The sequence below is a fragment of the Amblyraja radiata genome, chromosome 22 (genome assembly GCF_010909765.2).
Source record: "Amblyraja radiata isolate CabotCenter1 chromosome 22, sAmbRad1.1.pri, whole genome shotgun sequence".
Taxonomy (NCBI): Eukaryota; Metazoa; Chordata; class Chondrichthyes; order Rajiformes; family Rajidae; genus Amblyraja; species Amblyraja radiata.
In genome coordinates this window covers 24,335,161-24,363,074 of record NC_045977.1, presented here as the reverse complement: position 1 = coordinate 24,363,074, position 27,914 = coordinate 24,335,161, and the positions used below count along the sequence as shown (strand labels likewise).

Here is a 27,914-nt window from a genome sequence, read left to right as displayed (position 1 = left end):
ATATTGGGATTGCGAAGGTTTTGAATTGAGAGTGGATTGGGTGAGGTCTCTTAGGATGAGGAAGGTATTGGGGTGAGAGGATTCCGGGGGCAGGAGGGGGATCTCATTGCCGCTCTGAGTACCCGGTACGGGCGGTCCCTCGCTGCCCGGCGGGGAGGGGGGGGGAGTTACGTAGCGAGGCGGGAGTGACGAGTGGAGCCGCCCCTTCTCTCCCTCCCTCCCTCCCTCCCCACAGCCGCCGAGGCACCCAGCTGCTCAGTGCTCGGGCGGGTAACGGAACAGAGCAGAGCAGGTCGGGCGGCTGGCTCCCGGGGCCGGGCATGGAGGGCGGCGTCGAGCGCGGCGTGCAGATGCTGCTGACCACGGTAGGGGCGTTCGGTGCCTTCAGTTTGATGACCATCGCCGTGGGCACCGACTACTGGCTGTACTCGCGGGGCGTGTGCCGGAGTAAGGGCGGCGGGGGCAACGACACGGTTTACAAGAACGAGGAGGTGATGACCCACTCGGGGCTATGGAGAACCTGCTGTCTGGAAGGTAGGTAGCGGCGGAGCCCGTTCCCCTGCATCCTTGGCCTGGCCTGGGCTACCTGACAGTCCCTTCGGACCTCGGCCCACACATATGGGACCCCCGCGCGTCTCCCGGGGCCACGACCCTCAATCCCCGGAGCCACGACCCTCCCACTCCCCGGGAACTCTGGACGTCCCCCTCTACCCCGGGACCCCCGGCCCTTCTCCCATCGGCGCCCCGCCAGCCCCTCCAAATCCCTGCCCTATGCCCGGTTCCCATGTATCCCGACACCGGACTAATCACAGAGTTATAACGGGACAACTGTCCTCCGAGAGCAGAATAAACACCCCCTGTCCAAGGACAAATGCACTGGTAACCGTGTCCGGGAGAAGCGATACCTTGCTGGCATGTTAACCCCTGTAGAAGCACCTCTCGCAGCCACAGTGAGCAGCACCAACACACCATTGTAACGCGGGAAATACTTCCCCAGCAGCAGCGGAAAACTCAACCCTGCTCTTTGACACATCTCCGGCATTTCAGTGACCTTTCTAGCTAATATATAAACAAAGGGGGGTTCTCATTGTTAACTGTCAGAACGCAGCAGAGGGGAATAAACGGTAGATTAATAATAATCAGAACATGAAAACATAAGGAGCCCACATCTCTCATACTACCCGCCCCCCCCCCCCCCCCCCCCCCCCAACCCCCGGGCTTTACCATTCAAGAGAACACGATTGAAAATAGCACTGCCCTGTGCTAACCCTACTTGCTTTGACATGCTTAATATGCAAACATCAATTGATCGCTCTCGCGAATATGCTCTGCGCTCAAGTTTCCCTGCATCTCAAATTTCCAAAGATTCACTTCTGTTCGGGAAGAAGAAATTTCTTCCCCACGGCCGATCGCATTCCCACGGCTAACCCTGTTCGTAAGTACCCCAGCCACAGGACCATCAACGCGGCTACTCTCTCAACCCGCTGTGCAATCTTGTGTGTTTCAATGCGATCACTTAATTCTTCAGAATACCAGAAAGCTTAGAGTTCGCTGTAACATGACTAAACAGAACAAGCCGTCGGTGAGAATCAATTTTAAAAAGGACTTTCAGCTTCCAGACAAAAATGAACAAATTATTTTTGGTCTGTATTGCCATTAAAGACATCATTTTGAAACGTGTCACTCGGGCGTGAGCCAGGAATGTGTATAGTGATTTTTTTTAAAGTAAAACGAGACGGATGCTGAGAATCTGAATTAAACAAAAAATGCTAGAAGATCAGACAACATCTGTGGCGACAACAGACAGGGAGTTAATGTTTCAGTTCGGTGCTTTTACATCCAGAAACGAGAACGTTAGGAAGAGAGCAAAAGGCGGCACAGTGGCGCAGCGGTAGAGTTGCTGCCTCGGCGCCAGAGACGAGGGTTCGCTCATGACTACGGGCGCGGTCTATACGGAGTTTGTACCTTCTCCCTGTGACCGCTTGGGTTTTCTCAGAGTGCTCCAGTTTCCTTCCACATTCCAAGGTCATGCAGGTTTGCAGGTTAATTGGCTCGTGTAAATTGTCCCTAGGATGTAGCACAAAACTAGTGGACAGGTGGTGGTTGGTTGGCACAGAGTCCCTGGGCCGAAGGGCCTGTTTCCACGCTGTAACTCGAAAACTAAAATGAAAACAAGTTTTAAGATGCAGAACTCTGTTCGGTGGAGAGAAGATGGTGAATGTCTATGACAGAGTGAAGACTAGGGGAGAGGTGAGTTGGGAGCCCGGGGTGTTAAAGACCTGTTAATCACAGATGATGTGGCTGGAGAAGATGTAGGTGGGAGATGAGGGGTAATGGGGAAAGGATAACATTGTGTTGAAATTATGAGATTTCAATTCAAAGCACTGCAGCAACTTGAAATCAGAAATAAAACAGAAAATGCTGAAAATACTCAGCAGGTCAGGCAGCATCTGTAAAATGAAAGAAACAGTTCATAGTGAGACACAAGTAGCTGTAGATGCTGGAATCATGAGGGAAAAAACAAAGTGCTGGAGTAACTCAGTGGGTTAGGCAGCATCTCTGGAGAAAATGGATAGGTGACGTTTTGGGTTGGGACCTTTCTTCAGACTGATTGTGTGTGTGTGTGTGGGGGGGGGGGGGGGGTGCATTGGTTGGAAGCAAGGGAAAACCAGGATGTATCAGGGCCAGCAACAGATGACCTCAAGCAGGGAGGTTCCCTGATAGGCTGATTGTTGGCTAGGGACAGTGTGATCCCAAGAGAGGTACATCGTTATGAATCGTTCAATTATTTTTTTTGTGAAGGAAAGGGGTTGGGGGTAGAAGAATGGGGAGGGGAGTGTATGCAGAAGTTACCTAAAATTAGAGAATGTTCATAACAGTTCACAACAATGCATCCCTCTTGAAATTATACCGTCCTTAGCCAACAATCAGTCTATCAGGGAAAGGTACACAAAATTGCTGGAGAAACTCAGCGGGTGCAGCAGCATCTATGGAGCGAAGGAAATAGGCGACGTTTCGGGCCGAAACCCTTCTTCAGACTGATGGGGGGGAGAAGGAAGGAAAAGGGGAGGAGGAGGAGCCCGAGGGCGGGCGGGTGGGAGGGTGGAGGAGACAGCTGGAGGGTTAAGGAAGGGGAGGAGACAGCAAGGACTAGCAAAATTGGGAGAATTCAATGTTAATGACATCCGGACGCAAGGTCCCCAGGCGGAATATGAAGTGCTGTTCCTCCAATTTCCGCTGGTGCTCACTCTGGCAATGGAGGAGACCCAGGACAGAGAGGTCGGATTGGGAATGGGAGGGGGAGTTGAAGTGCTGAGCCACCGGGAGGAGGTCTATCAGGGAACCTCTGTTGCCGGTCCCAATTTGTCCTGTTTTTTATCTTGCTTCCAGTCCCCCGTTTCCCCCCCCCCCCCCCCCCCCACCACCCCCCATCCCCTCCCACCCCCCCCCCCCCCCCCCCCTGCAAGCAGACTCCTGACACCCAAAACAAGTGACAACATGCCATACAGTGACACCCAAAATATAGCCAATCTATTTTCTCTGGAGATGCTGCTTGACCCATTGTGTTACTCCAGCATTTTGTGCCTATCTTTGGTATAAACCAGCATCGGCAGTTCTTTTTTTAATTTCATTTTAATTACTGGAGGAACTCAGTGGATCAGGTCGCGTCTGGTTGCAATGGACCTGCAACATTTCAGCTTAGGACCCTTTTTCGGTCTGATGCATTGCTTTTGTCTGTCCATTTCCCTCCTTAGATACTGCCTGACCTGCTGAGTGCCTCCAGCATTCAGATTTTTGAAGTTGACCCATCATTGGAAGTCACTTTTCTGGTTATCTTAAAATTCACCATTGGAGCTCATGCCCTAAGGACTGTAAGGTGCTTAGTCAGAAAAGCCTCTGTCAGATTCATTGCAGTAATTTTCTATCATGTTTCATGGAAAGAATAACCTTGAGTAAATAAAGCAGTGTTGCCTTGATTATTGAAAGCAGTCACCAGCCATCCCTCATCAGATGCACTGAACCAAAGAGAAAACAAGTATGTTCCACAATAAACTGCTCACAAAATGCTTATGTTGACAACAATTAAATATTGCAGTGTAGTGAACATAGGACCTGGTGTGATAAAGGCCTAAACACTCATATTACAAACTTTGTCTTTGTAGACAATCTCCTACTCCTCCCTTATTCCCAGATATACCTCAGTTTGTACATTCTGGTTTTATTTCAATATTTCTGTCTTCCAGATTCTGCAGATTTTGACTTTTATTCAAAACAGTAAGGGCTGTTATTCTTAAAGTTAAATTGCTTCCAGAAGTTGGAATTAATAACCAGAAGATCCAGATTTAGATTAGAAATTGAACCAGAGTCAACGGCAAGGGAGGTGGCTGCCTCCTCTGTCCCTTTATATGTTCCTTGTTTCTTCCTTCCAAAACCCTAACCAATTCCCCTTTGAAAGCGCCGATTCTGCTGTTACCATTCCTACTTGCAGCGACTCCATATCCTAACGTGCTTGTGTAAATATAATTCTCCTTGCACCGATACATATGTTTTACTCAGCATTTTAAATACGTGTCCCTTGGTCCTCTATTCTTATGGAAGCAACCTTCCTCTGTTTACGTGTCAAACATGGATAATCTTGTACAATTTTACCAGAAACCTTACCAACCTTTTTTGGCCAGAGAAAAACAATCTTGGTTATTGCATCCTGACCACACAGTTGAAATGTCTCATTCCCAGAACTGTTCCACTAAACTGTGCTTCAGTTGTGGAATAGCTCAACACAGCATAAGACTTCCCTCTCCTTTCTTGACATCCCCCTTGCCCATTAACTCATATTCTTCATTTGTTTATCCACTTTAGAATGTACTGTGCCCACTACCTTTTCAGACAATGCATTCTCCTACCAAACACTCTCCAGGTAAAATAGCTTTCCTCATATGGACTCTGGTTCATTTCCTAATCTCCTTAAATCTGCATCTTCCCATTATTAACTCATGAACTGCTGGAAGCAATGTCACTTTAAGAATAATTGAGGCCTTAAAGTTTTAAATAAAAGTCAAAATCTTCAGATTCTGGAAGAAAGAAAATATTGAAATAAAAACAGAACATGGTCACAAAGGTATATGTAGGAATAAGGGAGGAGTAGGAGATTGTCTGCAAAGAGTCTTTAAATGTACAATTCCAGCATTGTGATAGAGACATGCGCTCCCATGTGGACATCGACTGCCATCAATTGAACTGAAGAGCAAATAATGCCAGAGAGGTTATTTACTTCCTCCTGTTGTCACTGTGAGCTCCTGGGAATGAATGAATGAATACGTTTATTGGCCAAGTATTCACATACAAGGAATTTGCCTTGGTGCTCTGCCCGAAAGTGACAATATGACATACAGTGATAGTTAGGAATGATAAATAAAACATTAAACATTAATAATAAAACATTATTGATTAACATGTGAATTAAATAAAATACCAGAGCAAAAGGAGGCCACAGGTTTTTGGTTATTGAGTAGAGCTACAAACTCATGGGGGGAAAAAGCTGTTTTTATGTCTGGCTGTGGTGGCATTGACAGTCTGGAGTTGTCTTCCAGAGGGAAGTGATTCAAAGAGTTTGTGGCCTGGGTGAGAGGGGTCATAGATGATCTCACCCGCTCGCTTCCTGGCCCTTGCAGTGTACAGTTCGTCAATGGAGGGAAGGTTGCAGCCAATTACCTTCTCAGCTGAATCCTGGGCTTTGTTGTGTGATGTTGATGATGTCTGTTATAAAGGCCTCACATGGGCCTTGGGAGGCAGAGTGTGCAAAAGCAAGAAGTTACTGCCAAACCTTTACAAATATTGTTTGTAACATCATGTTCTTTTCCATGGGGGAGTGAGCAGAGAGACTGGGTCTTTTCTAATGAGTATTGTATGCCAAGGAAATCCAAGCAATGGTTCTATTTTGTGAAGGCTTTGGTAATGATTGATAGATATATGCTATTTCCAGTCATCAGTCAGTGATTAGAGAGAATATAATTCAGATTGTGGTCAAAATAATAGATTGCACATCTCAGCAATTGACCATTCACCACACTAGTGATGTCCATGCTCCATACTAACCTCCACCTACACCACCTAATCAGACCAACCAGCTACTCCATTCACTCCTTCTTCTTGGAGACATAAGAGTTTGCAGGGGCCAGAAATTTAAGCAAAAAAACCAACACCTGGAGGACTCAACAGGCCAGGCAGCATTTGTGGAGGGAAATGGACAGATGATTATTCAGGTCAAGATTATTCTTCAGACTGATGAAGTATAGGGTAGGCGGTTGCTGTCGGAATTGCTCAGTGTTTCCATCAATTTCTGCTCACTAGTTCTGATTATAGATACCACTCTAAGAACTTCACAGGAGCTCCACAACGATATTTATGGCCTCCCTTACACAGAACCGGCTCCTCCCTAACATAGAAGCAGACTACCCAACACAGAACTGGACAACCCAAGACAGAACCAGACTTCTCACAATAGAACTGGTCTCCCAAACACATAACTTGGGTCTCGACCTGAAGCTCTCCAACACAAAATCGGCTTCTTCAAGATCGATCTGGCTCCTGCTATAAAGAACCAACCTTTGCAACATAGAAACACCCTTTCACCAATGGAGAACTGGCCCCTTCACAATGGAACTGGCCAACATATACGGAGCCACCGATACCTCCCCAAACCGGACTCTCCAGTGGAAGTGAATACCATTGGGATGTGGAAATAGGAATCAGGATCTGGCGTTCCGTTTGTGTTATGGTTTGCTGGATGGACATTTGTTTGCAATTCCACCAGAGGTAACAGGTGAGGAGTTTCTGAGTAAAATTGCTCAACTGATTGCATAAGTATAGCACTACTGGGCTGATTCCATTGCAGTTCTAATTCACGAGTCCTTGTGGTGGAAGGAGTGTCAACAAGGTGTGTAAAGTTGGTCTTCAGGAACTGTTGTCTGTGATCTTTAGTTAGAAGTTGCTCCAAACTAGTACTGAGTCCAATTAATTATTTTAATTACTCCATTTAATATTAGGTCTAATGCTAGAAAAATATATCAGACAGAAACACAGTAGGAACCGCTGCACAGAAGAGCATATGTTTAACTTACATTCGTGCAAAACCCGAATGTGTGTGCAGCTCATGAACAACAGCTCGAGATCGCAGTCACCGGAGACCTGAGCTGCGTAGTGAGGAGTATGTACACCCTCAATCCCCTCCACGAAACAGATGGCAACTGAGCAATTTATTGCCTGGATGGCCTTCTTCACAGGCTTAGACACTGGATGTAATGTAGATGTATGCAGTATGGATGTAAGGAACTCACATAATTTCAGTTCAGTGAGGAGAGTGTTCCCCAGTTTCCTTTTGTTTTTTTTGGTTAGTACTGTGCTTGAAACTGAAATGGCAATGAAAATGAAATGAAATTATAATAAGATGAGTTGTTTGGCCTGCCCTGTGCTTGAAACTGAAATGGCAATGGAAATGAAATGAAATGAAAATGAGATGAGTTGTTTGGCCTGCTCTGTGCTTAAAAATGAAATGGCAATAGAAGTTAAATAAAATGGAAATTAGATGAGTTGTTTGGCCTGCCCTGTGCTTGAGACTGAAATGGCAATGGAAATGAAATGAAAATGAGATGAGTTGTTTGACCTGCCCTGTGCTTGAAATTGAAATGGAAATGAAATGTTTCATGAATTGTTTGGCCTGCCTGAAACCACTCATTTTGACCCACAAGGCCCCTATTAGCTGAGATACCTGCCCCTTTTGCCCAAAACGCCCGTATTAGCCAAGTAAGAGCATTTTGGTCCAAAAGTCCTGTGCCAGGTCCGGGAAAAGTCCAGAGAAAGTGCCTTTCACTGTGATTTAAAAAAAAATAGGCCACTCAGCCCATCAGGCCTGTACTAGCCCAGAGGGAATCCCTTTGGCCCATCAGTAAGTATTCCCCCTGCAAGTATTAAACCTCACCCCAGTATTTTTCTCCCTACCTTCATTGGCTCCCTGTGAGATCCAGGCCAGGATAGACTTTCCTGCGTCATTGCTGTGATCTGCAGAAATAGATGAAAAATGTCTAAAATTGATTCGCCACCATCTCCCCCTTCTCTCTCACAGAGTCTCTCACCTGTTTTGGGCAGAATTTCTGGCAGTTTCTGAGCTGCCAACCCACCAACCCTGAGTGACTGAGCTGCCAGACCACCAGGCCTGAGTGACTGAGCTGCCAGCCCACCAGGCCTGAGTGACTGAGCTGCCAGCCCACCAGGCCTGAGTGACTGAGCTGCCAGCCCAACAGGCCTGAGTGACTGAGCTGCCAGCCCAACAGGCCTGAGTGACTGAGCTGCCAGCTCAATAATCCATTTGGCCCACAATGTCCATACTAGCCCTCTGGAAACCAGTCCCTTCAGCCCACAACACCCATACTAGCGCTCCAGAAACCTTGCGAGGGAATGGTACATTTCTGTCACTCAGTCATAGAGTTATTCGCCTTGTATTAGCCTTGGCTCATTGGATCACTCTTAACATAAGGCTATGACTGAGCTCCAATGCAGAAACTTGCGAAAAGGTGTGTACACCATGTGATTTCCTGTACCAGTTGACCAACATTGGTGGAAGAGATAATGTACTAGAGGACTGGACTTAATTGGGGTGAATGCTCTCTTCCTATTTTTGTTCTTGACATAAATCTGTGTGTATGCTTAGGGCCATTTGACTGGTGAATGAAAGTTCCTTTCCGCCTTATCTCCCCCAGTGTATGCCTTTCCTCAGTGGTGTGGAACCTTGCAGGGTGACTGCATTTTGTGGATTGTGGTGCCTTGTTGATCATTCATTAGTTAGGGCACCAGAAGGTATGGATCAGCAGTTCCCCTCCCTCCCTCACTCCGACCCGTGGCCATAGCCAACAACTGTTATTGACCATTCCATCACCGTTGGCAGAATAGATTACTTTTAATGGAAAGCACAAAGCTAGTCAATTAAACTCGCCACTGAAAGCGGTCGATTAATGCAATCATTGTTGAACGCATATTATTATTGTTAGCTGATGTGACACACATACAGACACCTAAAAAAATGGTGTCCACAGATCCCAAATCACGAAGCATTGTTAGCCTGAGATGCAGTCATGTAGACACGTAGTCATTCCTACAGCAAAAGCTCCAGGTCAAAGGAAAATGACTGGCGTACAAAACAGGCAGGTCAAGCCTTCTGAAAGCAGAGTGCAAGCCATACATGCGCTGACTATGTGTAACGGGACTGTCTTTTCAAATACTGAATGTGTGTGTAACAGGACAGTGTGTCCCAGCACTGTTGTGTGTTTACAACAAGTATTGTGTTACATTAATAACTGTGCTGTACCAAGGCTGTATGTGCCAGGAGTGAGTGTATGTGGAACAGAACAAATTGCTCCAGCACTGACTGAGTGTTTAATTAAACTAATTTAATTAAATTGAATGTGACATTAGTGACTGCGTGGAGGACATGGACTGTGTGCAGCATCAATAACTGAGAGTTATCGAGACACTAGGAACTGCAGATGCTGAAATCTTGAGCAAAGGGCGAGAGTAACTCAACAGGTCAGGCAGCATCTGTTGAGAAAATGGACGGGTGATACTTTGGGTCAGGACCTTTCATTGGACTTATTCAAATAGTGGGGAGAAATAGTGGGGAGAAAGTTGGGAAAGAGAGCTACAGTGCCCTCCATAATGTTTGGGACAAAGACTCATAATTTATTTATTTGCCTCTGTACTCCACAATTTGAGATTTGTAATAGAAAAAAACACATGTGGTTAAATTACACATTGTCAGATTTTTATAAAGGCAAAGACTAGAGAGCATAGCTTTAAGGTGAGAGAAGAACATGTGCAGGGCCAGTTTTTTTATGCACAGAGTGAAGGGTGCCTGGAATTGTTTACCTTGAAAGCACATATGAGGATTTTTCATAGGCACATGGATATGCAGAGAATTGGAGGGATATGGATCAAGTATAGGCAGAGGAGATTAGTTTAACTTGCATCATGTTCGGCATGGACTCTGCACTGTTCTGTTTGTTGTATGCTCTATTGGATTTACAGAGCACTGATTATTTAAAGATATTCGCTGATAAACTCTATCAGGCAATCTCAGGTATTTTTGCCACTGTTGTCATCTCTCAGGTAGTGGTACTATTTATTTCTGTCATCAAGGTCAAAGCACGATCCACTGTAGTTGGATGCTTTTTTTCTTGTGTGTATTGATGACTCTTAAGTACTGAATGTGGACAATGAAATATTTTTCCTCATGTTGTTGTGATCAGCATAAAACATACCAATCTTCAGCATAAGACCTCAAATTAATTTCAAAAATCACCTTTCCCCAGGCTCAAGACATTTTGGCATTTTAAAAAATGGAACGCAGTTTTGTTCTTGTGGGGCTTTTTTCAGTGCGTATTTGCTCTAAATTGTGTGTTCCATTAGGTACCTTCAGAGGAGTCTGCAAAATAATTGATCATTTCCCTGAGGATGCAGACTATCAACAAGACACAGCGGAATATTTATTGCGTAAGTGTCCAAGAGAATTCCACACAGTTTGAATGTTTTTTTTATTGCAAAGGGAATGTGAAATTTAAAGACGTGATTAACCTCTCTGAACCAGATATAATAAACCCATCCTATGTGATCAACACGTTATTTAAGATAAAACTCAAAAAAGTCATAATAAGCAAATTATGCTCATGGCTGAGCCTGTTCATCTCTGCCAAGCTCACACACAAAAATGTCTCATTTTTTGTTGCCACGTAGTTCTTGTTTAAATGTGAGTCCGCTGGCTACCAATATGTTGACTAATATTCCAGCTTTATTCTTAGTACAGGGTAGTTTAATATGTTACATACTACAATTAAAGCCTCCCCCTTAATCCTCGCCTTCCCTCATATATTTGGGCAGTTTTGTAAAGTTCTGTTGACCATAGAAAACTCAGAGAAGTAAAAAACTGATTCCAATCAATACACTTTATGCCTGTAATGCTATATCATGTTTTTTCCCCATTTTAAATGTTTGTTTTATTTTCTGCAAAAGATGCAACAGTTTCTGCCTCTATGGCTTTGGGTGTCAAAATTCTCAGACTCTCAATAGTTTTCTATGCAAATAAATTTCTGCCAAATTTTCCATCACTTTGGATCCATTCTGCAGTGCATTTTTGGTGGTGAAATCTAAATAATACACATTGTATATTATGGCATATAAATAGAGCATTTGAATTTATCCAACTGTTGTAATCTGCTTATTAAATACCAAAAGCTGTTTACCGAATGCTTTACCTCCATGTATTTGCATTTTTGATGATTGATATGTTCGAATCCCAAAATCTTGGTTTAGTTGATTTTGCGATCCCAACTCCTTGGTTCCTCCCCCAGAATTTACCACCTTGACTCATCACCTCCTTCGAACCTTCTGCTAATCACTGAAGGCATTGACAGTTTGTGCCAAATTCTTAACATATGTTTCAGCAGAACACAGTGAATTGTGTTCCTTGTTGCTAGGATCATTACGTTTATTTACATGCTCTAAGTGAGAGAAAGAGAGAGTTTATGCAACGAGTGAGAAAACAAGTGAGAAACACATGGATAGTTTTGGCTATTAGTTTTAGGGATACACCATGGAAACATGCCTTTTGACCCACCGAGTCCACGCCAATCATCGATCACCCGTTCACATTCGTTCTGTTATCCATCTTTCTCATCCACTCCCTCAACATCAGGGACAATTTGTAGAGCCCAGTTAACCCAGAAACCGCACATCTTTAGAATAGATAGGGTAAGTGCACAGTCCTTTACTCAGAGTAGAGAAATCAAGAACCAAGGATCATAGGCTTAAGGTGAGAGGGGAAAGATTTAATAGGAACCTGATGGACTTTTTCAGACAAGGGGTGGTGAGTATATGGAATGAGCTGCCAGAGAAGGTAGTTGAGGCAGTTGCTATAACAACATTTAAGAACAAATTGGACAGGTAAATGGATCGGAAAGGATTAGAGGTAAATGGGCCAAATGCGGGCATGTGGGACTTGTGTAGATGGGGTATCTTGGTCAGCGTAGATAAGAAGGAGCAGCAGGAGGTCTGGGGAAGGGGCTCGACCCGAAACATAATCTATTCCTTTTCTCCAGAGATCCTGCCTGACCCGCTGAGTTACTCGAGCATTTTGTGTCAATTTTCGGTGTAAACCAGCATCTGCAGTTCCTTCTTACACAACTGGAGCAGCGGCTGGATGACCTCAGGATTGTCCAAGAGACTGAGAACGTCATAGCTAGGAGTAATACTGAGGTTGTCACACCCTAAAGTAAGGCACAATGTAGATGGATGGCCACCAGGAAAGTGAAAGGAAATAGTCAGAGCATGCAGGAATCCTCTGGGGCCATTCCTCTTGAAAACAGCTATATCTTTTGGATAGTGTTGAGGGATGACTGTGGAGAGGATAGCAGCAGCAGCAGTCAGACCTATGGCACTGCATCTGGTTCTAGTGCACAGAGGGGTAGGGTGAAGGCAGACAGAGTGATTGGGAGAGAAGAGGGGGAGAGGCAGCAGGAGATTATGTGGTATAAACGGATCTCCAGGATGGTGCGTGGTGCCAGGGTGCATGATGCCTCTGAGCCACTGCAGAATGGTCTTAAGGGCGAGGGTGAGCAGACAAAAGTTGTTGTGTATATTGGCACTAATGTCATTGGGAGGAAAAGGTATGAGGTCCTACAAAGTGAATAAAAGGATTAGGAAAGAGGTTAACAAACAGGGCCTCGAGAGTGATAATCTCTGGGCCATGTGTCAGTGGGGGTAGGAATAGGAAGACGACAGGTGAACATATGGCTGAGGAGTTGGTGCAGGTGGCAGGGGTTCTTTTTTTTTCACTATTGGGGATTAATTCCACACTTTTGGGGTGGAATCTGTGAAGTGTGTTCATGAAAGTTTCCTCAGGCTTTAGGGCTAGGAGCTAGATTATACAGTAACTAGTGTACAGGTGATGGTGGTTGCATCACTCTGTGAGCTGAAGTGCATGTTTCCATGCTGCATCTCTAAACTAAACTAAACTAAACTAAACAATATGTGACAGGTCCGTATAAGGAGAGGACAAATCTTGAACTACTCTCAAAGCATGGGGCAGGGCAAGTGACTGAAGAGTTAGTGGGTGAACATTTTGGGACCAGCAACCACAGTTTTATTACAGTGGCGCAGCGGTAGAGCTGCTGCCCTTACTGGAGACCCAGGTTTGATCCTGATTACGGTGCTGTCTGTATGGAATGTATAAGTTTTCCCTGTGACCATGTGGGTTTCTCCTGATGCTCGATTTCCTCTCACATTTCAAATGCATACAGGTTTGCAGGTTAATTGGCTTCTGTAAAACATTGTCCCTAGTGTGTAGCATAAAACTACCATACGGGTGATCGCTGTAAGCGTAGACTTGGTGAGCCTAATCCACGCTGTATCTCTACACTAAACTAACCAGAACTGTTGTTTACAATTGGATCCTCAAGGTAAAGTCCTTGGTGCAATGACAAGGGTTTCTGGGAGTAATTTGGAAGATGCACGATCTTTTCATTCCAAAAAGGAAGAAACATACTAAGGGGTGAATAAGGCCACTGTGGCTGACAAAGGAAGTCAAATGTAGCATAAAAGCAAAAGAGAAGGACTATAACTTGGCAAAGATTAGTGGGCAGCTAGAGGATGAGGCAGCTTTTAAAAACCAACAAATGGCAACTAAAAAAGCAATAAGGGGAGAAAAGATGAAATATGGAAAGCTATCCAATAATATAAAAGAGGATACCAAAAGTATTTCAGATGCATAAAGAACAAAAGGGAGGCAAGAGTGGACATAGGACCTCTGGAAAATGGTGCTGAACAAGTAGTAATGGAAACAAATGTAAACTGGAGCAAGGTCAACAACTTTGACAATATTAGACAGGAACATGGAACATGGAAAAAGTTGATTGTAGTAGTTTGTTTGCGGGCAAAGGGATGTGTGGACATGGGAGGCTTTTAAAAATATGATGGTGAGAGTTAAGGGTATGCATGTCCCTGTTAGAGTGCAGGGCAAGTTAGATCGTAATAAGGAACCTGGGAAGATGAAAAAAATTGAGACTCTGGTCAGGAAACAGAGGGAGCATGGGTCAGGTATTGGTAGCAGGGATCATGTAAATCCATGGGGTCTTTTAGTGGATTGAGGAGCATACGTGAGAAGATAATCAGAAGGGCAAGATAGGGCCTTGAGATAGCTCAGGTTGAGAAGATGAAGGAGAATCTAATGGTGCCGCAGAAGATGGACAAGTTCCTCAGTGAAGACTTCTCTTTGTTTATACTGCAGAAAAAAAAACATGAAGACTAGAGAACTTGGGAAATGGAATGGCAATGACTTGAGGACAGTCTGCATTGTAGCTGAACATTGTAAATTGTATGTAGATAGATAAATCTCCCAGGCCTGATCGAGTATATCCAAGGACACTATGTGGAGCTTGAGAAGACATTGCAGGAGCCCTGGCTAAGATGTGTGAATCATCGTTAGATACGGATGCTGGAAAATTAGAAGGTGGCCAATGTTGTGCCTCTAATTAACAAGGGCCACAAAGAATAACCTCGAAATTCTAGTCCAGTAAGCCTAACATCTAAAGTTACTGGAGAGGATTCTGTAGGATAAGACATACATTTATTTTGAAATGTAGTGGTTGATTAGGGAAAGACATTATGTTTTGTGCGTGGGAGACCGTGTCTCATTAATTTGATTGGATTTTTTGAAGTAACCAAGAGGGATGATGAGGAAAGTGCCTTAAATGTGAGCCTGAGCCTCCTCCATTGTCAAAGGGAGGCCAAATGCAAGTTGGAGGAACAGCACCTCATATTTCGCTTGGGCAGTATGAATATTAATTTATCTAATTTCAAGTAATCCTGATATCCCTTCTCTCTCTGCCCCTCTCCCACCCTAGTCATTGTACTAGTTTCACTGTTGTCCTGTTGAGTTTCACAGTCTGTATAATTCATTATCACCTAGCCCACAGCCAACAATGGACCATTGTGGGCTCTGCCTTTCTTTGGTCCCAAAGCAGGTTTCACATTGGTTACAAAGCGGTGGTGAAGTTGGTTCTCGAGAAGGGTTGATGATGGTTCTGGAGCAGAAGTGACACTGACTCTGGAGCGCTGGTGATGTTGGTTCTGTCGTGAGATCGACGTTGTTTCTGCTACAGGGGTAATCTTTTTTGGGCAGTTTCCCATTTGTCCTCTAGATTGTCTTCTGCATGAGGCGTTCATTGTAAGTGAGCGACAGTGCTGTGGTGAGTAAAGTTTAGTAATGTTGGGATGATGTTTTTTTTAGTGTCAAGATTCAGTGTGGAAACAGGACCTTCAACCTACCGAGTCCATGCCAACCAGCAATCACTCATACACTAGTTCTATCCTACACACAAGGGATCGTTTACAGAACCCAATTTATTTATAAACCTACACATCTTTGGAATATGGGAGGAAACTGGAACACCCAGAGGAAAATCATGTGGTCACAGGGAGGACGTACAAACTCCATACAGGCAACACTCGTAATCAGTATTGGACCTGGGTCTCTTGCGCTGTAAGGCTGCAACTGTCCCACTGCACCACTTTGCTGTCCCAATCAGCCATGTTTTACACCACTCTGTACCGAATTCAGGCCTGTGACAGATCCACTGATTAAAATTACATCTTCCGTGCCATAATTTATAGACATGGCACTGAATTTGTGTGTGTGACCAGATTTGGGAAGATTGCTCCACGGTGTCTCTCAATGGCAGACCAGTGCAAAAAGAGACAGTATCATGGGCATTGCTGCTCTCTGCATTTCTCTTGGAGTTGTCACACAGTGGAGATCGTGCCCTCTGTACCAAATCTACAGTGCATTTTTTAAATTCCTCCAAACTCAGTGCATTTCTAAACTCTTCTAAACTCCTCTTGCATTCTAGCAGGAATGACGGTGGAGCTGCAATGACAAGGGTTTCTGGGAGTAATTTGGAAGACGCACGATCTTTTCATTCCAAAGAGGAAGAAACATACTAAGGGGTGAATAAGGTCACTGTGGCTGACAAAGGAAGTCAAATGTAGCATAAAAGCAAAAGAGAAGGATTATAACTTGGCAAAGATTAGTGGGCAGCTAGAGGATGAGGCAGCTTTTAAAAAACAACAAATGGCAACTAAAAAAGCAATAAGGGGAGAAAAGATGAAATATGGAAAGCTATCCAATAATATAAAAGAGGATACCAAAAGTATTTCAGATGCATAAAGAGCGAAAGGGAGGCAAGAGTGGACATAGGACCTCTGGAAAATGGTGCTGAACAAGTAGTAATGGAAACAAAAAAAATGGCGGATTATCTGGATAAGGTTTTTGCGTCAGTCTTCACAGCAATGTGCCAGAAATTCAAGAGAGTCAGTAAAAGAAAAGACCACACATGATTACAATCAAGCCATCCACCGTGCACAGATAAAGGACAAAGTGTGCAACTTTTAGTGCAAGATAAAGTGCGATTAAAGATAGTTCATATGTCTCCAGTGAGGTAGATGGGAGGTCAGGACCACACTCTAGCTGGTAAACCCCAGGGTTCTGAAAGAGGTAGCTGTTGCAGTTGCGGATGTATTAGAAGTGATCTTTCAAGAATCACTAGAGTCAGGAACGGTTCCAGAAGACTGGAAAATTGCAAATGTAACTCCACTAATTAAAAAGGAAGTGAGGCACAAGATAATAAATTATAGGTCATTTAGCTTGAATACAATGATTGATAAGATTGGTAAGAGTCCATTAGTAAGGATGGGTTTTGGGGGTATTTAGAAACACATGATTAAATAGGCAAAAGTCAGCATGGTTTTTGTTAAGGGGAGATCTTGCGTGACAAATCTGTTGGAATCCTTTGAGGAAATAACAAGCAGGATAGACAAAGGAGAGTCAGTGAATGTTGTACACGGATTTTCAGAAGGTCTTTGATAAGGTGCCACACGTGAGGCTGCTAAATAAGGGAGTGATCGTATTAGAGGCAAGGTACTAGCGTGGATAGAAGCATGGATAAGGTGGCATGGTGGTGCAGTGGAAGAATTGCTGCCTTACAGCGCCAGAGACCTGGGTTTGATCCTGACTACGGGTGCTTGTCTGTACGGAATTTGTATACAAATTCTCCCCATACAAATTCCAAGTCATGTTCTGCGTGGGTTTTCTCCGGGATCTCTGGTTTCCTCCCACACTCCAAAGACTTATGTTAATTGGCTTGATATAATTGTAAATTGTCCCTAGTATGTGTAGGATTGTGTTAGTGTGCGGGATCACTGGTCAGTGCAGACCCCGTGGGCTGAAGGGCCTGTTTCCACGCTGTATCTCTAAACTAAACTAAACTAAAGACTGGCTGATGGGCAGAAGGCAAAGATGGGGCCTTTTCTGGTTGGCTGTCAGTGCCAAGTTGTGTGCACGGGTCAGTGTTGAGTGTGCAACTTTTCATGTTATATTTTCATGATCATGATGATGGAATAGATGGCTTGGTGCGCAAGTTTGGGGATAATATGAAGATAGGTGGAGGTGCTGATAGTGTTGGGGTAGAAGGCCATCTGCAGAATGACTTGGACAGGTTGGGAGAGTGGGCAAAGAAGTGGCCAATGGAATACAGTATGGCGAAGTGTACCATCATGCGCAGACTACTGTCTAAATGGGGAGAGGATTCAGAAATTAGACTTGGCAGTGTCAGGATGCCCAAAAGGCAAATTTGCAGATTGAGTTGGTTGTACGGAAGGGAAATGCAATGCTAACATCAATTTAGATTAGAGTATGAAAGCAAAGATGTAATGCTGAGGATTTATACGGTGCAGGTCTGGCCACATTTGGAATATTGTGAACAGTTTTTGCCCCCATATCTGAGGAAGGATGAGCTGGCATTGGAGAGGGTCCAGAGGAGGTTTACGAGAATGATCCCGGGGATGATTGGGTTAACGTTTGATTACTCTGGGCCTGACGGTTTGGGAGGCCAATCGGGGGAAAATATACAATTAATGGGATGACCTCCCCCACAGCATTGATGTACAGAGGCATCTTTGGGGCCCAAGGCCGTGGCTCCCTGAAATTGGCAACGCACGTAGATAAAGTGGTAAAGAAGATGTATAGTTTTGTTTGGAAACAGGCCCTGCGGCCCACCAAGTCCACACCGATGATTGATTCCCTGTCACAGGGGAACGTACAAATTCCGCGCAGACAGCACCCATTGTCAGGTTTGAACCCTTTGCCATTGTGCCGCCCATGTGCTGCCCATGGAATGGCTGCCCTCATAGGTCGGGGCATTGAGTATAAGGGTCAGGATGACATGATGTAGCTTTATAGGACTTTGGTTCGCCCACATTTGGAATCTAGCGTGCATTTCTGGTCGCTCCGTTACAGGAAGGATGCGCTGGCTTTGGAAAGGGCGCAGAGGAGGTTGCCTGGATTAGGGGGCAGTAGCTACAGGGAAGGCTGTGGGAAGACCTGATAGAAGTACATAAAATCATCAGAGGCATAGAGAGGGTAGACAGTCAGAACCTTTTTCCCAGGATGTAAAAATCAAACACTGGACGGCAAAACTTGAAGATAAGAGAGGCAAAGTTAAGAGGTGAGACGTGGGGCAACAGTAGGTGGTGGGCGCCTGGAACGCGCTGCCAGGGCTGGTAGTTATGGCATTTAAGAGGATTTTGATCGGCATATAGATATGCATGGAAAGGAAGGAAATGGATTACGTGCAGGTAATTAAAGAGATGGTCTTGGCATTATGTTCAGCACAAACATTGTGGGCCGAAGGCCTTTTCTTGTGTTGTACTGTTTTATGTTCCATATTCTAACTGAACTGGGACATGGAATAAGATTTGCTTTCTTGGAATGCATGTGCAGAGAAGTAAATAAATAAAAGCAGTATCAGTTCTTTGCAGCTCACGTTCCTTAATGCATATGCAGATGATGTTTAACGTTACGTAGAACAGCAATGCTGACTATTTTCTAGGATGGCAACCCCCACATCATACGCAGGGATCGCCTGTATTGTTTAAATGGAGAAAGGCTGCAAATGAGCCAATATCAGGTTGGAGCAGTGTGGAAGCCTTGAAAGCAAGTCCGTGGATAGGTTGGATCATCCAAATTGGCTGATTGAGCAGCTAATAAAAAGAAGGCAAGGTGTAGTGAAGTGGCACATTTGGAGTGGCCATGTAGGGAGAGAGGCTGTGCAGAGGTTAAGTCATGGTCATGGTGTGGAAACAGGCCTTTTGGTAGCAATGTTACAAGATTTTGAGATTTTAAAAATCAAGTCTGCAGTTTATCCCATCAGGTAAAGCATAAAAAGAAGTTTAATTTGACACCTAATTCACTTTCATATCTTCAGTATTAAAAACGTTATGGCCATTTTCATACTCGGAAATTAGCATCTTGTTCCCTATTGATTTTCCATTGACTTAACACAAAAGCTGTGATCAAGAACAGTCTAAAGCCCATTAAAAATTAAGAGAACTGAAAGAAATTTTCAGTTATTATAGATTGAAGCATTCTGAAACAAATATTAAACAATCTTACTTGGATGACCTAAAATTAAAGCATATAATTAGTTAGTTACCCAATTGTAGCTAATTCCAAAATTCAATTACCAGATCTAAACATCTATCCATTTCTTAAGGAAAGATTAACATATTTAAATAGCCTAAGTGTCCAAAGAACATTCACACAAGAATTCACAATAAAACATGATTTTTAAATCTCATTGACATTAATTTATAGGCCAAATGGAAGGAATTTAGTGTTCAATTGCTGTAAATGAATAGCCTTTTAAATCAGCTTGCGAGTGGGATTCTGTGGAATGCGCTGGTTTGGAACGCTGCCATTGCGGTGGATTTGAAGTCCATATGGCATGAAAGATACTGTGGGATTGAATGGGCCCCCAAGTCAGCTACTCGCAACATAACATTTTGTATAAAGGGATCTTAAGAAGCCATTTTTAATGTAAAATAAACAACCTACCTTGCCTTGTCCCCTACATGAGATCCGTCCCATTGTCGGGGTTCGTGGCTTTAGAGGATGATTTTTAATCTACTATGACAATTAAATAACCCAATTTAGTTTAAAAATACCTGCAGCGAACGAATTTCGCAGCGATTTTTCGTCAGCAACTAAGTAGGCTGAACAACATCGATTTCAACAGCCTAGAGAAAATCAAGTTTTAAACCGCCCCCCTCTCAGAGGCGCCAAAGTCGCGCACACGGGCAGCGGCAGAACTGCAGCGCCGCTGAAGGTAAGTTTTGCAACATACCTACTTTTGGCCCAGCTTCCCCACACCAACCAACCAACATGTCCCATCTGCACTAATCCCATTTGCCTGCGTTTGGCTCATCTATACTATTACTAAAACCCTAATCTTGTCCTCTTCCGGTTTGCGTTTTTTTTAAATTTGCGTTAAAACGGTACCCTATATCCCAACCCCACACCCCACTCACCCCCTCCCCCCACACCACCCTCTCCCCCCTTCCACACTCCCCCGCCCACACACACACCTCCCTCCCCGCCTCCCCTCCCACCCCACACCCCCCCCTTGCCACACACACCCCCTGTCCCTCCCCTCCTCTCCTCCCCTCCTCCCCAACCCTACCCTCTTCCCTTCCCACACATGAAGAGGAGGGGAGGGAGTGCTGGGGGATGAGGAGAAATGAGCCGCGCCTGCACAGTTAGGGGCTATGGGTGAGTGGTGGAATATTGCGTTGGGTGAACGGGTTGCATTGGGGGAGCGGGTGAGTGGTGGAATATTGCGTTGGGGAACAGGTTGTGTTGGGGGACCAGGCCTCCCGTGTGACTGGGACCCAATGGGTCCCACTTAGTCCAGTATCCCTCTAAATCTGTACTATTCATGTACCTGTCCAATTGCATCTTAAATATCGCAATAGTCCCTGCCTCAACTACCTCATTCCATACACCCACCACCCTTTGCGTGAAAAATGTACCCCTCAGATACCTATAAAATCTTTCCCCCTTCACGTTAAACCTATGCCCGCTGGTTCTCGATTCCCTCACTCTGGGCAAGAGACTCTGTGCGTCCATCCAATCTATTCCTCTCATGATTTTATAGGACAAGTCTTTGGCGAGGAGCCTGAGGAGACGCGGGTATGAGGTAAAGGTATAATGAGTTGTACCTGTTGTGCAGTCTGTTATGTTTGATTTTTGTGCCTTTTCTTTCTTGTTTCAGTGCAGTAGCGGTGACTGGTAGAATGGTGCAGTGTACCTCCGGCAGCATGTGGGAAGTCAGGGAAACTGCTGGTATCCCTGATGACTACAGCTGGGGAAATTGCGTCCAGGTGCGGCTCCTGGCAGATGTAGCTGGAGGGCCTGAGGATCATCTGGGAGAATGAGAGCATCTTGGATAATACTTATAGCGAGGTGGACACATCTAAGGGCACACCTGGAAGAGAGTAGGTGGGTGACCTCAAGGAAGTGTAGTAGGCAGAGAGTGCAGGTAACCCCTGGTCATTCCCCTTCAAGGTAGCTATGCAGTTTAGGATGCTGTTGGAGAGATGACACGTCAGGTTTGAGCTGCACCAGCAGGCATGGCAGTAGCACCGGGCCTGTCTGGCTTGGAGTCCAGGATGTTGTGTTGCCTCCCTGGCCCCAGGGTTCAGGATGTCTTGTAGCAGCTATATGACATTCTCAAGAGGGAGAGTGAGCTGCCGGAAGTGGTTGTGCATGATGGCACAAATGACATTGATAGAAAAAGGGATGAGGTTCTGCAAAATGATTATAGGATTATAGGCAAAAGGTTAAAAAGCAGGACCTCCAGGGTATTAATCTCTGGATTACTCCCAGTGCCATGTTCTAGTGAAAGTTGGAACAGAAAGATAGGGCTAGAAAGAATGCATGGCTGAGGAGTTGCTGCAGGGGGCAGGGATTTGAATTTTTGGACTGTTGGGATTTTTTTTGGAGCGGAGGAAACCAGTAGAAGAGAACCACTTTGCTGGAAGGCCAGTTTGCTAATGCTGCACGAGTGGGTTTAAACTAGATTTTCAGGAGGGTGGGATCCAAGGCAGGTTTGAAGCTGGAAATCAGTATGAATTGTGATGAAAGAAAGTTCAGTGGGTAGAATAGGCATGACAGGGAGTGAGGAAGGACTGTAGGATTGAATTGCACTTCTTTTAATGCGAGAGGCCTGACGGGTAAGGCGGATGAACCCATGGCCGTGTACACTAGGGCAGTGGATGTTGTACACATGAATTATAGTAAGACATTTGATAAAGTCCCCAATGTAGGATTAAGGATAGAGCTTGATGTGAGAGGTATGTGCTGCCCACACACTCATGGTGACCGCTCATTCTTTCTGCAGGAATCATCCGAGCTTCCAGCCTCTTCCCGATACTCAGTGTGGGACTACTCTTCCTGGGAGGGATCTGTGTAGCAGCTGGTGAATTCTACAAAAGCAAACACAGCATTGTCCTCAGCTCTGGGATTCTTTTCGTTGCTGCAGGTTTGTTATTTTTTTAACTGAAACGGTTTTCTGAAATGATTTCTGAAGAATCAGCCAATCATCAGTGCAGAGTTAAACTCCAATTTCCAAACATTATTCTGAAGAAGGGTCTCAACCCGAAACGTCACACATTCCTTCTCCCCAGAGATGCTGCCTGTCCCGCTGAGTTACTCCAGCAATATGTGTCTTTCTTCGATTTAAACCAGAATCTGCAGTTCTTTCCTACACATTCTTCTAGTCTAGTTTAGTTTAGAGATACAGCGTGGAAACAGGCCCTTTGGCCCACCTAGTCTGCTCAGTCCAGCGATCCCTGCACACGAACACTATTCTACACACACTAGGGACAATTTATAAATTTACCAAGCCAATTAACCTACAAACGTGTGCGCCTGTGGAGTGTGGGAGGAAACCAGAAACCCTGGAGAAAACCCACGCAGGCCACGTGGAGAATGCACAAACTCCGTACAGACAAGCATCTGTGGTCAGGATCGAACCCAGGTCTCTACAACTGCGCCACCATACCGCCCTGGTGATGAGTACATAGCAGCATCCCATCCAACCTGCAAAATGTGACTACATGGTACAGTGCTGGACTAGGAGCAGGTGTAGTACATTGGCATTGTGGAGCAGTTCAATGGATGCTTCTCCTCACACAAATATTATATCCCTTCACACACACTCTGGGATGCTGGGACAGACTTTGGGACTCTGGAACGGAATCTGTTCTTTCATACACAGGAACAGTGTGTCAAACTCTGCGCCACTTGGTCTGGCCCAGTCCTTACACATAAAGGGATACTACGTCATTTCACACTGAAATACTATAAATACACAGTTGAGGGCAAAATTCAAACATAGAAGAAAATACTTGGTCAGTGCAGTTAGCTAAGCAGACATGGGCACGGTAAAACACATGCGATAACTGCATCTACTTATATGCCAGGAGCCTGACTAGAAAGGTAAATAAATCGAGAGGATTGATCAGCATGATGACATTTTGTTGATTAAAGAGACATCTCTGTAGGAGTAAGGACTGATATCTAGGAAGACATGTCATATAAGGCCCTGCAGGTAGACCTTAGAAATTAAATAGAAAATAAATCAAATGAAAGATAATATTCCCGGAATAAACTACTGGCCGGGGATGGGAGATTGCAACCTTCACGTGGTTCACGCTGTTTCGACGAATGCAATCAACCTGGTGTGCACAATCAAATAAGATCAAATAGAATAAGTTGTCCTACAACTTTAGGCTGTGCACGCCATACATAAGAAGAAGACGACTACTGGCCTCTCAACACGCAGAGGGAGAATAAGGAGCTGATATGTAGGCAAGTTACCAAGTGTTGTAAGCAAAGATTATAGAGCGGGCTCTGCTCTATGATCTTTGGTTGTAAGAGGAATAGGGTTATCTAGAGACCTCAGCTTCCACAACATTAATCGTGATCACCTTATGTGAAAGAATTAGATGGGTGGAAATTTTCAAGTGCATCCAGGAGAGCCATGCATTTCAATATGTGGAGTGGCACAGTGGCGCAGTGGTAGTGTTGCTGCCTTTCAATGTCAGAGACCAGGGTTCGATCATGACTACGGGTGCCTGTCCGTATAGAGTTTGTATGTTTTCCCCGTGACCTGTATAGGTTTTCCCATGGTTTGGGAAATTTAACCCGTTCACTCTCCCAGCAAACATGCACAGAGACATCAACCATTGTGACTTGTGCATCTTGCACATGTGAAGCTGACATTGTCACCATGTTCAGCTTTGCCAGTGATGGGGAACAGAGTGCTCCCTCGTTGCAACCATGCCAATTGTAAAGCCAGGCCTCACTTTGCTCTTTCACTGTAGGTTGTTGTGAGCTTACACACTGAGGCTGATGCAGGGACACCAGTTAGATCCATGTTAATTTTCACTTTCCCATGGCGATTTCATAGAATTCTGAAAAGTGAGAGAGACTTACTTATGGAAGGTCATTCGGCATGTTTGCCTTCATAGGAGGAGATAATGAGTATCAGCCTTGGTTCGTCATGCTTCAACTGTGTGTCATGTTACAAGACATTGGTAAGACCAAACCAATGACACTGTGCATAGTTCTGGATGCCACACATTAGGAAGGATGCAATTAAGCTACAGAGGTTGAAAGAAACATACACAGCGATGATGTTGGGACTGAGGGCTTATAAGAGGAGATTGGATATGCTTGGGCTGTTTTCCTTTTAGTGAAGAAGGCTGAGAGGTGACTCTATGGAGGTTTGTAAAATCACGAAAGAGCATTGATAACGTGGAGAGAGTCATTCTCCAGGGTGTGGGAAGCTAAAAGAAGGCATAGGTTTAAAGTGGGAGAGGAAAGATTAAAAAGGATCTTAAAAGTGGTTGAGTCAGGGAAAATACAACTTTTAACACTCTATAAGACCTCTATCAGCGTTGTTTAACTCTATGACCTTCTATCCTGTCTCCGGATGTTTTCCCCCCACTAGACTGGCTCCTGAGTTGGGATGGATAACACTGCCCACATCACACCAAATATCTGCACTGTCAGCCATGCTGTGGACAGTTCTGTCAGGGCCACGGTCAAACACCACACGCCCCAGGTGCCTGACCATGAGCAGGGAGGGTGTGCACAAAGTACACATGTCACTTTGTGATGGCAGTGGGATTCTGCACAACGTAAATAGGAATAGGCTTGAGCTGCAGCAAGGGTTTCCAGTACTATGTAGGTATGATCCTATTTCTTAGCAGTTATCTCTCAGTGGGCAGAATATAACAAAAAATCAATAATCTGGCTTTTAATGAACTGAGTGAAAGAGTCAGGAAGTCATGTTGCAGATTTATTAAAAAATTAGTCAGGCCACATTTGAAGTATTGTGTGTATTTCTGGTCACCATTACAAACTTTGGAGAGGGTACATTAAAGGTATATCAGGATGTTGCCTGGATTAGAGTGTATTACCTATAAGGAGAGGTTGGGCAAAATTGGATTGGTTTCACCTTAGTGGAGGCTGAGGGAAAGCCAGATCGAACTATATAAAATTATGTCAGTCAGAGACAGGGTAGATAGTCTGAGTCTCTTTCCTCTGGGGAAATACCAAGTACTTGGGTGCAGAGCTACAAAGTGAGAGATAAGGGGCCCACTCGCTGTAAATTATTTTACCCTGTGATCAGGCACCTGAGAAATGTTTTGTCCACCTTGCAAAAATGTGATTTAGTGGCAGTCTTGCACTGCTCTATCGCAGCATGTAATTATAACCTATCCTTTCCTCTTCCTTAGGTTTAAGTAACATAATAGGAATCATTGTGTACATATCGGCTAACGCAGATCCCGGACAGAGTGATTCCAAAAAAAACAATTATTCCTACGGATGGTCGTTCTATTTTGGGGCGCTGTCATTCATCATTGCTGAGACAGTGGGCGTGTTAGCAGTGCACATGTACATCGAGAAGAATAGACAGGTGAGGGTGAAGTCTCGGAGCCAAGTGGTGAAGAAGTCCGTGCTTGCCCGCATTCCCAGCTACAGGTACCGGTTTCGGCGGAGATCAAGCTCCCAATCCACAGAACCTCGATCGAGGGACCCTTCTCCAATCGGGGGCAAAGGCTACAGCTCGCCCCCCTCAACTGAGATATCAATGTACACGATGGCCAGAGACTCTTCGAAAGCAATTGTGGCAACAAACTTGACTTCCGAAAGGAATGCTAAATTCCTGCAGGTTCGCAACTGTATTTCCAAGGACTGGAAGGGGAGTGCTCAGTCCAACGCTGCCAATAGGCGCACTACCCCCGTCTGACTGTGCAGCCCCGGACCATTCCCTGCCAACCTAGTGTCATGAAAATGTTTCTATTGAAAACGCCCTGGAAAAGGTTCCAGCAAACTCCCAGCGGATAGCACCACCCTTCTCAACTTCTGCATGTCCCTTTATGAACGCACCGGTTTACTGACAGACCTCCCTTACAGAGCAGCGTCTAGTTTTTATCAAACGGATTGATATGTTCCTATCACTTTAATGCTTAATTATCATTAACATTTTGAAAAATATGAGCACAGTTGCAAATCGAATAGTTTAGGAGCACTGAATTAGATTATGAACCTCGATGATTTATGTAAAACAATCAAGAGGAATAAAAACATAGGTCGTTCAACTTTTGGCATCACTCATTATTTGTCAGGCAGTTTTGATACTGTTAACCTGCCATTAGATATTCACCCATTATTATACATCTGCTCATTGTTAGATATCATTGCGCATTGTTAGATATTGTTGCCCATTGTTGGATATCTGCTGATTATTAGAATGTTGCCTATTGCTAAATATTAGTGCCCATCATTAGATATCTGTCCATTGTTAGATACCTGTGCCCATTGTTAGAAACTAGTGTCTATTGTTACAAATCCAACCTTTATTAGATATCTATCCATTGTTAGACATCAGTGCCCATCATTAGATGTCAGTGCCCATCATTAGATGTCAGTGCCCATTGTTAAATATCTGCCAATTGTTAGATATCTGCCATTTGTTATATAACTATACATTGTTAAATATCAGTGCCCATAGTAAGAGATTAATGTCCTGCGTTAGGTATCTGTCCATCATTAGACATCAGTGCCTATTGTTATATATCTATGCCCATTGTTAGATATCTATACCCATCATTAGATGTCAGTATCTATTGTTAGTGATCCGTGCCCATCATTAGGTATCAGTGTTAGATATCAGTGTCCATTGCTAGATATCTTCCCATTGTTAGATACAGTATCAGTGTCCATTGTTGGGTATCATTCATAGACACCGATTTTCATTGTTATGTATGAATGTTGGGTATAATTGCCCAATGTCAGGTGTCAGTGATGGGTATCAAATCAATGTTTGGGTTCCACTACACATCGCTGGGTATTGGTATCCATGTTGCGTATGAGTATTAGTTGCGTTGGTTACCGGTTTCCGCCATCAGTGGTCATTCTTGGATATTACTGTTAGACATCATAGCCCTTGTTGGCCATCTTTGCACTTGATTTGCCAAGGCAATGCAGGCTTTGGACTAAGTGCTGATAAAAGGATGAGTTGGGTTGAAGGGCCGGCCTTTGTGCTGCACAAACTCTGACTTTATTAAAGGGGATTTGCCCAGTTAGGGACTTGTTTGTCAGCATGGGGATGGTAGCTAAGGGCCTGTTTCTGTCACACTGTATCAGTGCTCATTGTGTATTCTTGTTGCATATTACTGGGCATCAGTGCCCATTGCTGGGCATTGGTGCTTGGTAACACCAACTGGTGTTATGTATCAGCACTTAAACTTCATTTTTCGCAGCAGTGCCACGTGCTGGGTACGTGTTGAATATCAGCCCTCCTGTTCCGTTTGGCATCCATATTGGGGATCAGTGCCAACCGGTTGCATCAGTGTCAGGTAGCCGAGTGTATTATTGGGTATCATTGAAGCATATCTATGACAAA

General features: G+C 44.5%; 1 protein-coding gene across 1 annotated transcript; it reads left to right on the top strand.

Moving 5' to 3' along the window:
- The first annotated feature begins 236 nt into the window (after positions 1–236).
- On the top strand, positions 237–26,604 carry cacng3 (calcium voltage-gated channel auxiliary subunit gamma 3). The gene is made up of 4 exons (XM_033040737.1): positions 237–534; positions 10,459–10,542; positions 22,335–22,475; positions 25,741–26,604. The coding sequence occupies exons 1-4, from the start codon at positions 321–323 to the stop codon at positions 26,253–26,255; spliced, it is 954 nt and encodes a 317-aa protein (XP_032896628.1). The 5' UTR covers positions 237–320; the 3' UTR covers positions 26,256–26,604.
- Positions 26,605–27,914: the final 1,310 nt, after the last annotated feature.

Excerpts from the sequence above, each read along its gene's own strand:
- cacng3 (XM_033040737.1), top strand. The coding sequence starts at position 321 with ATGGAGGGCGGCGTCGAGCGCGGCGTGCAGATGCTGCTGACCACGGTA. Across the intron at positions 10,543-22,334 it reads CACAGCGGAATATTTATTGC|GAATCATCCGAGCTTCCAGC; the intron begins GTAAGTGTCCAA and ends TTCTTTCTGCAG. Across the intron at positions 22,476-25,740 it reads GATTCTTTTCGTTGCTGCAG|GTTTAAGTAACATAATAGGA; the intron begins GTTTGTTATTTT and ends CCTCTTCCTTAG.